The following is a 15,362-nucleotide window of genomic DNA, read 5'->3' as shown; positions in this document are numbered from 1 at the left end:
TGGTAGGGAATCATTTGTCCTGCCATTTTCCTGAAGGTTCCCTATTTTCCTTGTCTAAGTAATACTTGGGGTTCATGTGGGCCAGGAACTGAATGTCAACCCCTCCTTATGTCTTGTCTCCCCCAATCAGAATACTCTCGTTGAGAGTAAGGAGGGTCTCGACTTTTTATGGATAATTTTTATCTGAGCACACAGCATAGAGTAAGCACTAAATAAATCCTTTTCCATTCCATAATTTGGCAGTGTTGGAGGTGGCTCTAATGCCAGCGTTCTCTTATTTCAGGTTCAATGTTGGCACAAAATGAGGTACTTGAAAGTCATCGAACAGTTAACAAAAGGGGATTTACTTTGCTCTAACTCAGGAAGGATTATGCAACAAGGATATAATGGTACTTAGTTTCTCTGAATGTGCCTCTCCACCCCCATTTGGGAACAGGGCAGCATATGATGGACATGGCCACCTTCCTGGTCTTCGTAAATCTAATCAGAAGGACTCCAACTTCACATAGATGGGACTTTTTATACCCTTAGCTGTTTTGGGGAAGGTGGAGCCAACCAGTTCCAAGAGGCAGTTTTGACTCCATTTAGGAAAAGCTAATCCCCATTAAAGGAGGGAAGGAAGAAGGATCTGGGGAAACTGTGACCCTCTAGGTCCTCAAGTGTGGCCCTCTGATTGAATCCAAACTTTGCAGAACAAATCCCCTGGTCTGGGCAAACCCCATGATATGGGTGGAGGTAAAGAAATTACACCAGGGAAAAACTGGTAAATATTACTCTTATCACAGGTAGCAATATGAAGGGGCTGTAGAATAACAACATGGGGGGGGATCTGGTAGGTGGTTATTGTACTAATGTAGGTAGTTGGTGATGATGGGTGATATGAGGTGGTAACTATAAGAACTGAAAGGAGAGGAGAAATGTGAGTTCATAGAGGAATGGACTTGAAATCAGATTGGGTATATAGAGGTAGGGGAAGATCAAGATTGGAGGTATAGATTTGGGTGTCATTTGCATAGAGATAGACCACAGAATAGTACAGTGGAAAGAACACTGACTCTGGAGTCAGAAGACCTCTGAAGCTTACAACTTTGTGACCTTGGGTAAGTCACTTGGTGAAAGTTTCCTCATCAGTAAAATGAGAGAGTTGGATTAGATGGTCTTGATGGGGTTCAGACTCTGGGAGCCTCCTTGAGCTCCCCTTGAATCTTCCCACTTAATCTGGCCTTTCTTACTCAAATCTAATCTTCCCACTTGTTCCAGCAGTCTCAGGAAGCTCATGGACTTTTCCTTATCGCTGTGCCCAGGTCTCTGTTGCACTCCCCACCCTTGATGCTATTACCAGCCATTTAGGTCAGGATTCTCCCTGGACTTGATCTATCAAGACCATTCCTGGGACCCCAGACTATCTGGTGACACCTGCTTCTGGCCCAGGCCCTCCATTGTCTGATATCTCCTGATTGCCTCCAGTTGTTTCCAACCCTTGACCAGTCACCCCAGTCCCACTGAGGCCCTCCTTGGACTTCTCCTCAAGACCCTCCCATAACCCCTCCTCCCATCACCCTAGACTACCAGACCACCCCTAGATTCCTCCTGCAGTCATTTCTGTGTCATTAAGTGCCATCTTGCCTCCATGAAGGCGCTCAGATTCAATCCAGCTTGGACTGTTTAGCTGAGATTCTATCCGGCCCGCTTGTGAATACGAGCATTACAAATGCTTGGTCTCTTTAAGAGTCAACCTAGTAAAGCAAATCTTTAATAAACTTTGTTTTTCTTTGGCCTTAAGAAGGCTTGTGTCAAATTCATTCGAGCAGGACCCAGCATTTGGGGTCTCCAGCACCCCTAAACCTCATCAGTCTCAAAGCTCTGAAAACCTTATAGTGCTTTATCAACGTTAGCTATCATTAGATCTACAAAGTCTATCAAAGGTGACAGTGAATGTGGTTAACAAGAGAGGGAAACTAATCAAGGATAGAACTTTGGGGAACTCCAACACCCTAACATCAGGAAGAAGGACCATCGTGAGGAAGAGATATTGAGCATTTTCTTGTTTCCATAAGGCAGAGCTCTGATTATCAGAGCTTTCCAAAAGTGGAATGGGCTGCCTTGGGAGGAAGCAGTTCTCCCTCATTAAGGTCTTTCAGTGAAGGCTTGCTGCCCACTTGTCAGATCTGTGGCAGAGGGAGTTTCTGTTTGGGCATTAGTGCAACCAGATGATCTCTGAGAGGCCCCTCTTAACTGACAGGGGAGGCAGTGAAGGAGTCAGAAGAGAAGCAGTTAGAAAGGGATGAATGAAAACACATTAATCGAGTATATACTATGTGCCAGGTGCCAGGGATAAAAATACAATAGTGAGTCAGTTTTTTTCCTTGGGGAACTTATATTCTATAAGAGGAGACAAAATATAAAGGTGAGTGGGGGTGGCCAGGGAAGGGAACTTTGGTCTGGGTGAGTGAAGCCATAGGTCAGTCAATTTTTATATCTGCTCAAGAAACAATGGTAGGACTCATTGGATTGTTGTTTCCAGAGCAAGAAACTGAGAGGTGGTGGGAAACCATATGTGCCCCACAGCAGAGTTGATGGGAGACATTTGGGGAGGATGCATATGTAGCATGGTCATCTATAAAGAGATGAGAGGGTCCTGAGTATGTGCCAGAAAGGTCAAACCACTTTCCCTTCACACCCCGGAGGATAAGACCAGGATACTGTGCTCAAGAACCCTGGGAATAGCAGGTATCCCTCCTCCCCTCTCCCCATACTGCTGGCCTGTTTTCAGCCTGGCTCCAGCAGCCTTGTGAAGAAGGAGCCCACATGTATCAACCATTGACCAACTGCTGCTGGAGAGTCCTGGGAACAGCAGCAACCCCCCCGTCCCCACCAACACTCCTCAGACCACCAGCCCTGCTTCCAACTATCATCAGGGGAAGCAATTCTTGAGGACATGAAACCTGGCAACTGACCCTCTAGGTATGGAAGCCTTTGTCTCTAAAGCAGTCACTGTTACTAAAGCCCTGGAAAACAAAGTCCTCAGCATGGTCAAATTCAATGTCAGAAACTGATAGGGTTGTATAAATAGAAATCACCCTAAAGAAGATTCCACTTGTTTTGTTGCTTCCTGGAAACCACAGTCATTCCATCTGACTCGCAGCTGAAACTATCTATATTTAATTTAAAACTTAAGACTCTGGGGACATCCTGTATATTGTCTTCCCTTTATCTGACTACTCTGCTCTCTCTGAGAGCAGGACTGTTTTGCTTTTCTGTTTGTATACCTAGCATTCAGCCCAGTGCTTTGCATATTAATAAGGGCTCAATTTTTTTTTTAGCAAGAGCTTAATAAATGCTTTTTAATTAATTGTCTAGAGCTGGCTAGATATAGTGGGTTTGGTGAGTTTGAATTTATTCACTCACTGATCAGGAGTGAGTGCAAACTTAAAAACTCATTATAACTAGCTGAATCTAAACATTTCACATTCCTCCCCCCTGGACACCTTGCGGCCAGCCGTGCTCCCTCCTCCCTCTTTATACCTGCAATAACATTTCATTCCAGAAATCAGACCTCCAGAGCCCATCCCTTCTCCGTAAATCCACCCAGAAAAAAAGGACTGACCAGAGTTTAATAAACGTTCGATGGTTTAACAGTATAGCGTTTTGAAAGTCAAGAAGGAAATGCACCCAGATGGTAGTAAAAGGAGGATAAGTGGTTAAGGGGGTTGTTGCTGGCCCCGGAAATTGAGAGGTATTTTGGAACCCTGTTATTCTGATTCCTTTTCTCAGTCCTAGTACAGATCATTTAGTGACCTGGATGGGAATGTGAACTACAATGAAATATTTTAAAGAATAAATTAGTTTGCAGATCAGTTATTTACAATTCACAATCACTGATACAACTGAAAATTAAAGTAAGATTTCTTTCAACCACAAATCCTGAATGTCTATTATCACTGTGGCCACAGAGACCCTTAGGGGGCACTGTGTTACTGGAGGGGAGTACCTGTTGCTGAATTCCATTTCATAAACCTTGGTTGATGCTCCTCTCACAGAACTGTGCTCCGAAGAAGACCACGCCATCAGAGAAATGATGACTGCTATCAAAGGTGACTTGAAAACCGGTATTTCTCAATTAAGAAAAAAAAATTTTTAACACGCAGAAAACAAAAGACAATGGTTCTTTAACAAAACTTTTAATAAAGTTTTCTTAATACTAGCCATTCTATCTCCCCTCCCCCCCTGCATTTAAAATGATTCCATAAAAGAAAAAAAGGATTAGTTATAAATTGACTTATATGCTAATGCATGGTCTGAATTCAGTTCCTCTTCGTCCAGGTCTCACCTCTTCCACATGTATTGACCTTAGGCAAATCACAACTTCCCTAGGCCTGTTTCCTCATGTGTAAAATGAGAGGCTGGACTAGATAACCTCTGAGGTCACTTCTAGATTAAAATCTATAACGTTAGGATCTAGTCTAGCTTCCACATTTTACCAAGAAGGAAACTAAGAGAAGCAACATCATGCCATGGAAAATATACTAATTTTGGAATGGGGATATTCTAGGTTCAAAGCCCACCTTTACCACATCCATGTGATCTTGCGTAAATTGCTTCATTTATCTGGGACTCCGGTTTCTCTTACATAAAACAATGAAATTGGACGAGATGACCTTTAAGATCCCCTCCAGCGCTAAATCTATGATCCTATCGGGCCTCAGTTTCCAAAACTGTAAAACTGTGGGGTTAGAGTAGGTCTCTCAGGACTGTTCCTGACCTACAGGAATGCAATCCCATGAGGCCCGGGGACAGACCTTTCCAACAGGAATTATGAGCTGAGAGCTGGGGCTGTTGGCATTCTTTGTATGCCCTGCGCCCTGGCACATAGTAGGCGCTTCATAACGAGTCCACAGAGCCTAAGGGACTGAACGTCGGGTCATCCGACCCCAGGTGGGTGCCTGACGGGAGGAGCACGCGCTCCTGCTGGTACCCGTCAAAGCAGCCTCTGCGGGAGCACATGCCGGGACCCGCGGCTCTCAGGGTGGGCGCACACTGCCGGCCACCTGGAGAGCCCTTTGAAGGGGCCCGCACGCGGATGCGGGGCGCGGGAGGGGCGGGGAGCGCTGAGCGCAGAGGGCTCCTTCCTCTCGCGCCCCTCCCTCGGGGTTCGCGCTCCCTCCACCCCCTCCCCCGCCCGGGGCGCGTGGCCCCCGCGTGCCCCTCACCGAGCCCCCCCTGGGCCGGCGGAGCATGCGCGCTGGCTCCGCTCCCATCCCCGCCCCCTTCCCCGGGCTAAGTTATGCCAAGTATGTGAGGAGTCGGGGAGGCGGGAGGCGGGTTCGAGAGCCACCGCCGGCCATGGGGCGCTGCCGCCGCCGCTGCCGCTGCCGCCGCCGCCGCCCGCCGGAGCCAGGGCCGGGGGCGCCGAGGCAGGCGCGCGGGCCATGGCGGAGCCTCTGAGGAGAACCTGGTCCCGGCTGCGGGGGAAGCGCGCCTCGCGCGGGGCTGCGCGCCCGGAGCGGGAGCGCGCGCGGCCCGAGGAGCCCCGCGCTGCCCCCGAGGGCGAGGACGAGGACGCGGGCCCGGCCGCCCCCTGCGCGCGCTCGCCCCGCGGCCGCGGCCGCGGCAGCAGCCTCGGGCCCCCGCTGTCCCGGCGGTCCAGCCCGGGCGGCCGCGTCCTGCGGGAGCCGGAGGGCCCGGACCTGGAGGACGAGGACTACTATGAGAACCTGCCGGGCCCCGAGGGCGAGGGCTCGGCCGCCCCCACCGCCCCCGCCGCCGGCTCCTCCCCGGGGGCGGGCGGCGGCCGCCTGGAGTCGGGCCGGCTGCGCTCCCAGCTCCAGGAGGCCTATTATTTACTCATCCAGGCCATGCACGACCTGCAGCAGGTGTCCCCGCCCCAGGCGCCGCGGCCGGGGTTAGAGGGGCACCGCCGCCCGACTCCGTCTCCTCCCCCTCCTCCTCCCCCTCCCCCGCCCCGTTCCCCCTCTGCCCCCCCTCCCCGGACGCCGCTGCTCGGCAGCCGGAGCCTGGACAGCCTCCCCGCGTGCACCCCGCCGCTCCTGCGGAGGTGGTCCAGCGATAGCGCCGTCCGCTACCGCGCGCTGCCGGCCGAGCCACGCGGAGGGGCGATGGACGGCCCCGGGCCGCGCTGCGCCTCTCCAGCGCGGAGGGCCGGCGGCGTGGCCCAGCGCCCCTCGGCCCAGGGGAGCGCCCTCAGCTGTCCAGCGGCGCCCCCCGGGTTACCCCGAAGCCAAGCGGCCGGCCCCGAGGGTCCCTTCTTAAAGCCCCCCGTGGTGACCGTGAAGAAGCTGCAGAAGTGGATGTACAAAGGGCGCCTGCTGTCTCTGGGAATGAAGGGGCGCGTTGGCGGATCCCCCAAAGTCCTCGGCCCTCAAGCAGCCCCGCAGAGCCCGGGAGCGTTGAAAATGCCGGAGAGCAAACCCCATCCTGTAGCTCCAGACCAAAGAATTGTGCTGACAGGTAGGGGACTGCGCGGCTTGGCGGCTTCTCCAGGCGCTGACATGCAGATAGGACGCAGTCAAGGGTATCTGACCCCCTTTGGCTTCTGTTGTAGTGATGCTTTTGCCTATTAACTCATTGTAACGAAAGTTCATACAGTATCACTTCAGTGATACCAGAACTGCTTTTGAGGTAACAGTGTAACAGATTTAATCGTTCTCGTGTTTTTTCTTCCTAACACACTGGAATTAAAACTGATGTTTTTAGGCACTTGAAGTTTTTTCTCGTAAGAACCATTGTGAATATTCTAAACACTGCCAGCAGTGAGTAACTATTACAACACTTTTGGATTTAAGAACTGGGTGGTGCTTTCCTCCATCTATGTAGCTCTAGGCGAAAACATAGACTTTTGTAGAGTTTTGTAAATTTGAATTTGTTCCAGTGTGGAATCTACACAGTAAATAAGCTTTTATTTTAATTATTCTTTTCTCTCAGTAACAAAGAATTTATAATATTTATGATTTTTTTCTGTTGCACCAAGTGGGTACACCCGTTACTCAAATATAAATCATGACATTTATTTTCATCCACATCTGAATATATTTAAATTCACAGAACCATATTTGATCATTACCATTTGTCTTAATCGTCAATATTTTCAAGTAGTCTTGCTAAACTGTAATAAACTGATTTGAAATTTGAATTTTATTTTGACCTAGCAAAGGGGGTAAAGTAGCATAGGTAGGGAAATGTAGAATTTAATAAACAGATTTGAAAACTGAATTTCATAAATTGAATTATCATGTTCTTTATTAGAAGTAAAATGATAGTTGGCATAAGACTTTTTTAGGTGTTCATGTGGATATGAGATGCCAGAGTTAGGAACTGAGAGGTTATCTCCTGAGATATAGTGGAGTGGGTAGTGTGTTGAGCTCAGCGTTAGGAAGACCTGACTGAGTTCATCTTCCTTCTCAGATGCATACTAGCTTTAGTGACCTCAGATAAGACACTTACCCCCTTTATGCCTCATTTTTATGGTCTCTGAATTGAGACAGTGTAGATTGGTTGGTTTTATGGCTCTATGTCTCTGAGCCCATAAATTAACCTCCTAAAAAAAGCTAAAATATAAGTTTTTGGCAAATATCCCATTTTAATGAGGGTATTTTGAGCGTTCATTTGCCTACAAGCATCATATCTTTGAGTGAATTTGCTTCAGGTAGTCTTTTGGATTACTGATTTTAAATTCATTCAGCACCATTAGTGTCAGTTATCTAATTCTAAAATGCTTGGTGTTCATATTTAAATTTTAATATAGAAGCATTCGTAGAATAAGCTTCAACTCATTTGACAGCATCACTTTATAAGAACACTTTAAGTTGAAAGTGACAAATTTCACTTAATTGCCACAAAATTGTCACAGACTTTAAAAGTTGATTAACAGATGTGTGTATGCGTCAGTGGTTATGGTGGAAGCAAAGTTTAGACAACTTCTGGGCACATTGAGGCTTATATGAAAGTATAGTTTATACACTTACAGAGGAGAATAAGAAACGAATTTAAAGGAAATTTGTTGAGTAAGAGGTTGAGGCTCTCTAATTCAGTACTACTAAATTGTATTTTTAAAAAAATCTAAGTTTCATCTCAAGTGGAAAAGTGAAGTATTTTGCAATAAGTTGACTATTAAGTAAGATGTGCCATTCATTTCTTAAGTATTTATAAGCATTTTTGTCATTTGAAAAATTTAGGGCTGTAACTCCTTTTCTCGTGATTTTGGTTCTGTTAACCCTTTGTATAATTCTTAAATAGGAGACTGTACATAGGGTGAGGTAAAACTTTAGTCATTTTGTAACTTATTGTCTGAAGGTAAAATATTTACCTTCTGTACACATTAATACTTTTGTTGCAGTATGCACATGTTAAAAAAAATTACCAAAGATAAGACTAGATTAGTTGGGATTCTGCCAGTAAGTATTACTTGAATGAACTGGCAAGTTTTAAAGGAAATTAAAGTTCAATATTCAAATTAATAATAATATAGGTAAAGTTATTCTGATGAATGAATTATCATAAGAAAGCTACATGGTGTCAATGAACTATCTTTGGGAAAACTTTTCTAGATGAATTCCCATTCAACATATTTAACCTTTAGATGATAGAGCTTACATATCCATTTGATTTTATTTCAGATGTGTACAGTTATTAAACATCAGTTTAAGAGGATGCTGTAGACATAGCGTAACTGGCCCTTAACAGAAATTCTCATGATATCCTTGTGGACATTATAGAGAAATGTGAACAATTAAATGGGTTCAGAACTGGTTAAATTATTACAAATTTGAATTACTGAATCCCCCTCTTACTGAGGGGGCATGTTGCAGGTCTTTGTCCTGAGCCCTACTTTATGCTGTATTTTTAATAAATGATTATGATAGCATGCATATTAAATTAGCATGCTTATTAAATTTGCAGATAACATAGAACTGAGAGTGATAGGTGAGATGTCAGATGACAGAATATGGATAGGAAAAAAATTTCAGGATGGGGTGGAATGATGGACCAAGTAAAAAGTTGAAATTTAAGAGGGATAAATATAAGATATCCTTCAGCAAAAAAAGAGAAAGAGAAAAGAAACTGAATAATCACAGACTGGAGAGATAAAAAAGACTTGAGAGGTTAAATTAAGTTAGTAATGTAGATAATTACCCAAAGAGGTAGCATGACCTTGTTGTTAAGTGGTTCAGTTTTGGTGATCCTGTGGACCATTCTGCTCTTGAGTTTTCTTGGCAAAGATACTAGAGTGGCTTGCTGTTTTCCATCTCCAGGGAATTAAGGCAGACAGAGGTTAAGTGACTTCCCTGGGGTCACACAGCTTCAGTGTCTGAGGCTGAATTTGAACTCAGGTCTTTCTGACTCCAGCCCTCTGTTCACTCAGCAACCTAGCTGCCTCCTGTCACAGTACATAGCACTAATTGATGGACTCTTAGTTGTCTATATGTTGCTTCTGGAGCAATTTGTTCAGTCCTGGATGCCATATTTTAGAAGGGACATTAATAAACTAAATCAGGCCTATCAGGATGGTGAGCTGGAAACTGTCATTCAGGAATAGTTGAAGAAAGCTGGAAATAGCTTTTCTGGTGAAGAGTAGATCTGGCTGTCGTGTAAAAGAGCGACTGGTACTTAGAGCACCAAGTTAAAGTTATGTTGAGGCAGATCTTAGCCCAATGTAAGGAAAAATTTACCAGTAATTAAATATGTTCAGAAATGGAATAAACTGTTTTCAAAAGTTTTCCATCCCAGGAAGTATTCAGATGAAACCTGGATGAATATTTGCTTAGCATTTTATAAAGAGAATTTATGGATTAGGTAGAATTTAAAATAGTTTACTTCCATGGCATCTTTCAATTCTGAAATTCTGTGATAAGAAAAATTGTGATAGCCAGTGTTATTTATGGGTAGAAAATACTGCTTTTTTGAGAAAAGTTAAATTTATTGAACATGTTAGGCAAAATTTAAAGGACCTTTTAGATGCTTTACAGATCTTATTTAATTAAGTCTCATTAAAGGCTATGGACTATGGTTAGGATGGTATTGGATGGAGGTATTTGTGTGCAGAGAAGTAAGTGACTTACCCAAGGTGGTGTAAAAGCAAGCACCCTTAACACATTCCAGGATGGCTTGTTATCACAGGTTCTTAGATCTGCTTTTCTAAAAGGAAAACAACTTTTGAGGGTCAGCAATCTACTTTAATCAAGCACATGTATCATTCACTTAGTTCGGGGGAAAAAAATCAGCACCCTGAACTTCAGGGAAAATAGAAATAAAGACCAACAGACAGGGCTTCCAACTGTCTGACCATAAGAAATACATACATCACAGATCCACAGACAGATCCAGTTGTCTGACCATTACATAGATGCATTGTTATCAGAGAGAGAAGCACCAACATCTGGGTTTTCAAAGGGAGGGGACGGTCTTCCATAAGGGCTGCCCAGAGGTCAAAGTAAAACCTCACCTCTGAGTATATACACTTTTCAGAGCCACAGGGCATGGCCCTCTGACCCAGTGCCTCAATAGAAATTAACAAAAGGTATTGAGGCCTATTAATGGGCAAGGAAGATCTTTAACTCTAACCCCCACCCGCTATTAACCATGTGTTAACTTGATAGGCGGTAAGGTAGAAGAACCTTTTTATTTTTTTTTAATTAGTTCATAGCATTTTTATTTTATAAAAGAGCAAATTGGTCATATTGGTACTATTCCTCACCATTTTGAGATATTGGCATCTTCTAAGGCATTAACTAAAAGCATAGCACAACTAAAGCTGCACCTTCTTGATTATAGACAGATTATGCTTGTAGTTGCAAAGTATATTCTTTTTCCTGTGTTGTTGTCTATGATAGCGATCCTGTCTGTTTTTATTTTGAACACACTTGTGATGTCCTCAAAAGAGAAGAAACTGTCCCAGGGCAGACTGCCATTTTTTTCTGTAACTCCGAATCTCAGAAAACTACCTGAAGCACTTAGAGGTTGTATTTGCCCAGACTGACAAGGGGAGTAGGAGTCCAAGGTGGAACTTAATCCAAGTTGTCTGGACTTTGAGGTTAATTCTCTGTCCACTAGGCAACACTTCCTCTCTTCTTTTTACAAATATTTTATTAATGCCTTTTTGGGTATTATTTTTTTTTTAACAATACTTCCACTTCCTAGTCAGTTCTCCCATCAACAGAATATTATTCTTTTATCAGTTAAGTTCAGTTATGTAACTCATACTTAAGCCAGTAGCTATATCTAAAATGCATGCTTCATTCCACACCTATTGCTCACTATCAATTTGTAGAAAGGCCAGAGGCATGGTGGCTCCATGGATTGGAGTTATGAACTCTTGGAGTGTTGTTTTCCTTTACATTATTGTGGTTATCATATAGGTTATTTTCCTTATTATGCTTACATTATTCTATATTAGTTCATGGAAGTCTTCCCAAGTTCTGTAGTTGCTAGGTCTTTTGGAATAATAATTCATAGTGGTTTTATCTTTTGGAATAATAATATCTCATTACCTTAATGTACCATAACTTGTTCAGCCCTTCTCCAGTTAATGGACAACACTTACCTTCCAGTACTGTGCTGTTACACAAAAAGTGCTGCTATAAATATTTTCTCATACACGTATTTATTCATTTGTGCTTCCAGTTACCTTTATTTCTCATGAAACATGACCACGATGAGAGATCTGAGTTTTCTCAGACAAGATTAACTTTTATAGAGACCAAGCTTGAGGCCACTGAAATGTTGTCAAATTCTGTGGATCATGCTACAAAGTAGCTTGTCTTCTCAGTGTTCCAAGGCTAGATGTGTTTCCACAGAGAGCAAGCCTGTAGTAACTGGAATGTTCTCAGAGCAGTCTCCAACTGCATATATCTTGTTCTCTGTATATTATATAGTTGAGTTGACATTTGTTTTTCCTCCCTCTTCCTGGAGGTGAGAGGTCCCCAGGTGTTACACACTGGGCTGACTTTTTTTTCCTCCCTCATCCCACCTCTTGTGCTCCTGTGCATCTGGCAACTGTAAGGGAAATGATGGGGGATGGTTGTGGGGGAAGGCATTAGAAAGGGAGAGGGGAAGGGGAAGGCAAACCTCCAGCTGCCTGTGGTCACCTCTCCTGTTTGTGTGTGTGTTCTTTCCTTCTGTCTTTGACCTCATTTGTATATTTACTACTGTTCATTACCATGTTAAAGGGCAACTTAAGGATTCTATAATATAATTCCAAATTGTTTTCAAGAGTGGTTGAATTAGTTTACAATTCCACCAGTGGTGCATGAGTTCTTAGTGTACTTTGTTTCCAGCAGTCTCACCAGCATTAATTAATTTGCTTTTTGTCCCTTTTACCAATCTGAGGGATGGGTGGTAAAAACCTTCCATTGGTTTAATTTGAATTTTTCTTATTATTAGTGATCTGGAACATTGTTTCATCTGATTATTTGATAGCTTGCATTTTTCTCTCTTTTTAAACAAAAACTACCTGTTCATATCCTTTAAACCTTATTCCTTGGGGAATGATTTGCTATTACATATTTATATATGTTTATAAATATATAAAATATATAAATATATTTATAATATGTTTATAAATATGTTAAATATATAAATAAATATGTAAAATATATTTATTCCCTGTGTACCTAGAGTAACAGAACTTTTCCAGAGATATTTGCTACTGGGGAATGACTCTTGTTATTACATATTTGTATTAGTTCCCTACATGCTTTGGGTAACAACTTTTTCAGAATTTCCCCCCCTCAAATTAACTGCTTCTCTTTTTATTCTAGCTTTGTTGATTTTGTTCATGACAAAATTTTTCAACGTTGTGTAATCAAAATTGCTTGTTTTATCTTCAGTAATCATCTCTATACCCCTTGTAGAGTTATGAGTTTTTCCTGTAATCATAATTGCTTAAATTTCCTCTTTCCATTCTCAGATTTTTAAATCATGTATTCTTCTATACTTAACTACCATGTCCCCTACTTCACTGAAAATTTTGAGTCTGCCAGCTAAGAGCTTCCTTTTAAACCTCATCTCACATCACTCAGGTATTTTCCTCTTCTGTTACCTCCTTTACCCTGACTATAGACAAAGCATGCCCCTTCTCATTGCCAAGGCAGACTCCTCTGCCTTTGATCTCATTCCATCATGTCCTTACCAGCATATTGCTCCCTTTAGCATCTCTACTTTTCTACAAATCTTCAGTCTCTCCTTATCTATTAGCAGCTTCCCTTTCCTTATGCCCACCTTTCCTCATCTGTAAAAAAATCCTCATTAGCTATCTATCTGTAAACCTTATTAGCTCACCCACCTATATCTCCCCTCCCTTTTATGCATAAATTCCCTGAGTAATCAGATTAGTACCTCCATGTTCTCTCCTCTTATGCTTCCAAACTTTCTGCATTCTGGTTTCTAACTTTGTCATTTAACTGAAAAGTGCCCTCTCCTTGATCTCTTAATTGCCAAATCTTCTCTGCATCCTCTTAATCACCCTCTTTTGGCTACTCTCTCTTTTTCTTGACACTGTTCTTTCCTGGTACTCTTCCTCCCTCTCTGACCACTCTTCAATCTCCATTGCTAGATCTTCTTCTAGGTTATATTCGCTCACCACGAATATGCCCCTTCAAAGGTCTTTCCTGATCTCTCATCTCTTTTCCCTCCATATTATCTTGATTGGTGATCTCATCAACTCCCTTGGGTCCAGTTATTATCTTTATTCAGATTATTCTCAGATCTCTTTCTTCAGTCTTACTCTTTTTCCTGACCACAAGTTTTGAATCATCACCTGCCATTGTTGGACATCTTGAACTGTCTGTCTCCTCCATTCCTCACTCTCACTCCACGTATCCAGTTTGTTTCTGTCTTGTTGTTTCTACCTTGCAAACAGTTCTCATCTAAGTTCCTTTCCCTTTATTCATACAGCTGCCCCCTCATGAAGGCTCTCCTGACCTCACACCTGTATTTTTAGGATAATAGCCTTCTAATTGATCTCCCCATCTCAAATGTTTCCCTACTCCAATTCATCCATTTTATTGCCGATGTAAAGAGGGGTGAGTCTATGTCACTCCTCACCTCTATAATCTCCACTGGATCCCTGTCAACCAAAAGGATCAAATATAAAGCCTATTGCTTGGCTTTAAATTCCTTCATAAACTCACTCCATTATACCTTCCCAGTTTTACTATGTGCCCTTACGACCCCTTTTCCCCCTTGGATGGCCCCTTCTATATCCTCCATTTAAGGACAGTTCCTAGGCCAACCATCTCTTCTTTTCTTTCTATAATGCTCTCCTCTAGATTTCTCCATCACACCTCTATGCTGGATGCCTTCTCTCCTCCTTTCCTGTTTTTAGCTTCCTTTTATGTATTCTCTTTCCCTTTAAAATTTAAGCTCTTAGGTCTAAGGTCAGGGACTGCCTTTCTTTTTGCTTGTATGTATTCCCAGCTCTTACTTAGCACAAGAGTCTGGCACATAGTAAGTGCTTAATAAATGCTTGTTAACTGATTGAATGATTGCATTTTACTCCCTTCCCCCTACTCTTTAATCCTACAAAACTGACTTACTGCTCTTTACATACTGAACTCTGTTTCCCAACTCCAGAGCTTTTCTTTGTCTGCCCCCCATGGCTGAAATGCTTTTTGCTCACATACTCCCCCTGGATTCTCTGGCTTCCTTTAAGATTCAGTTTTACAAGAGACTTTTCCTGGTTCCCCCATTCTTGGTGACTTTCTGCTGAGGTAAAGCTTCTTTGCATTGTATGTATCTTGTGTTAACGTGGTTATCTGCGTGTTGTCTCTCCTATTAGAATTTGAGCTTTTTGACGACAGGGTTTTTTATCTTTTTTTGTATCCCCTAGCACTTAGCACAGTGCTCAACACATAGTAACCACTTAATAAATACTTGTTTGTTACATATTTTCTTTAAATAGAAAATATTATCTACAGTTTCCAATTTTTAAATAAATTTTGAACTTAAACGCTAACAAAGAGCATTTTCATGCATACAGATAATAAAGAGAATTCTGTATGAGATGGTGAATCTCCTCCTCTTACTTTTCCAAATCCCCTCATTACTGAATCCCAAACTGCTGTAGAGCAAACCCCTCAACCCCTACTTTCGTATTCTCTCATCCCTACCTATTGCAGCCTTCCCCTGACAATATCTCACTCTGTATCAGCCCACCCTTTCCACTGTGTGCTCTACAATGGCCACTCTGTAATTAACAGACTCCCCTAAGGGTTACATGATTTCTCATTACCTTCTGGCACTCACTGAGACCTGGTTCCTGCCGGATACCATTGGCCATCCTTTCTCATACTTGTTGCTCCTCCAATATGCTCTGACTTACTAGTCCTGTGAGGAAGTCAGAATATCCC

General features: G+C 43.0%; 1 protein-coding gene across 5 annotated transcripts in view; it reads left to right on the top strand.

The window, feature by feature from the left end:
- The first annotated feature begins 5,414 nt into the window (after window positions 1–5,414).
- Window positions 5,415–15,362, top strand: part of SYDE2 (synapse defective Rho GTPase homolog 2) — an 86,746-nt gene continuing 76,798 nt past the window's right edge. For all 5 annotated transcript variants that reach the window (XM_072648913.1, XM_072648916.1, XM_072648915.1 and 2 more), the window contains exon 1: window positions 5,415–6,468. In XM_072648913.1, coding sequence (XP_072505014.1) covers window positions 5,430–6,468 — 1,039 coding nt within the window. In that variant the 5' untranslated portion in view covers window positions 5,415–5,429. The remainder of the gene's footprint in view (window positions 6,469–15,362) is intronic.

This window comes from Notamacropus eugenii, chromosome 2, assembly GCF_028372415.1.
Source record: "Notamacropus eugenii isolate mMacEug1 chromosome 2, mMacEug1.pri_v2, whole genome shotgun sequence".
NCBI classification, from domain to species: domain Eukaryota; kingdom Metazoa; phylum Chordata; class Mammalia; order Diprotodontia; family Macropodidae; genus Notamacropus; species Notamacropus eugenii.
This window is presented reverse-complemented; position numbering and strand designations above follow the sequence as displayed.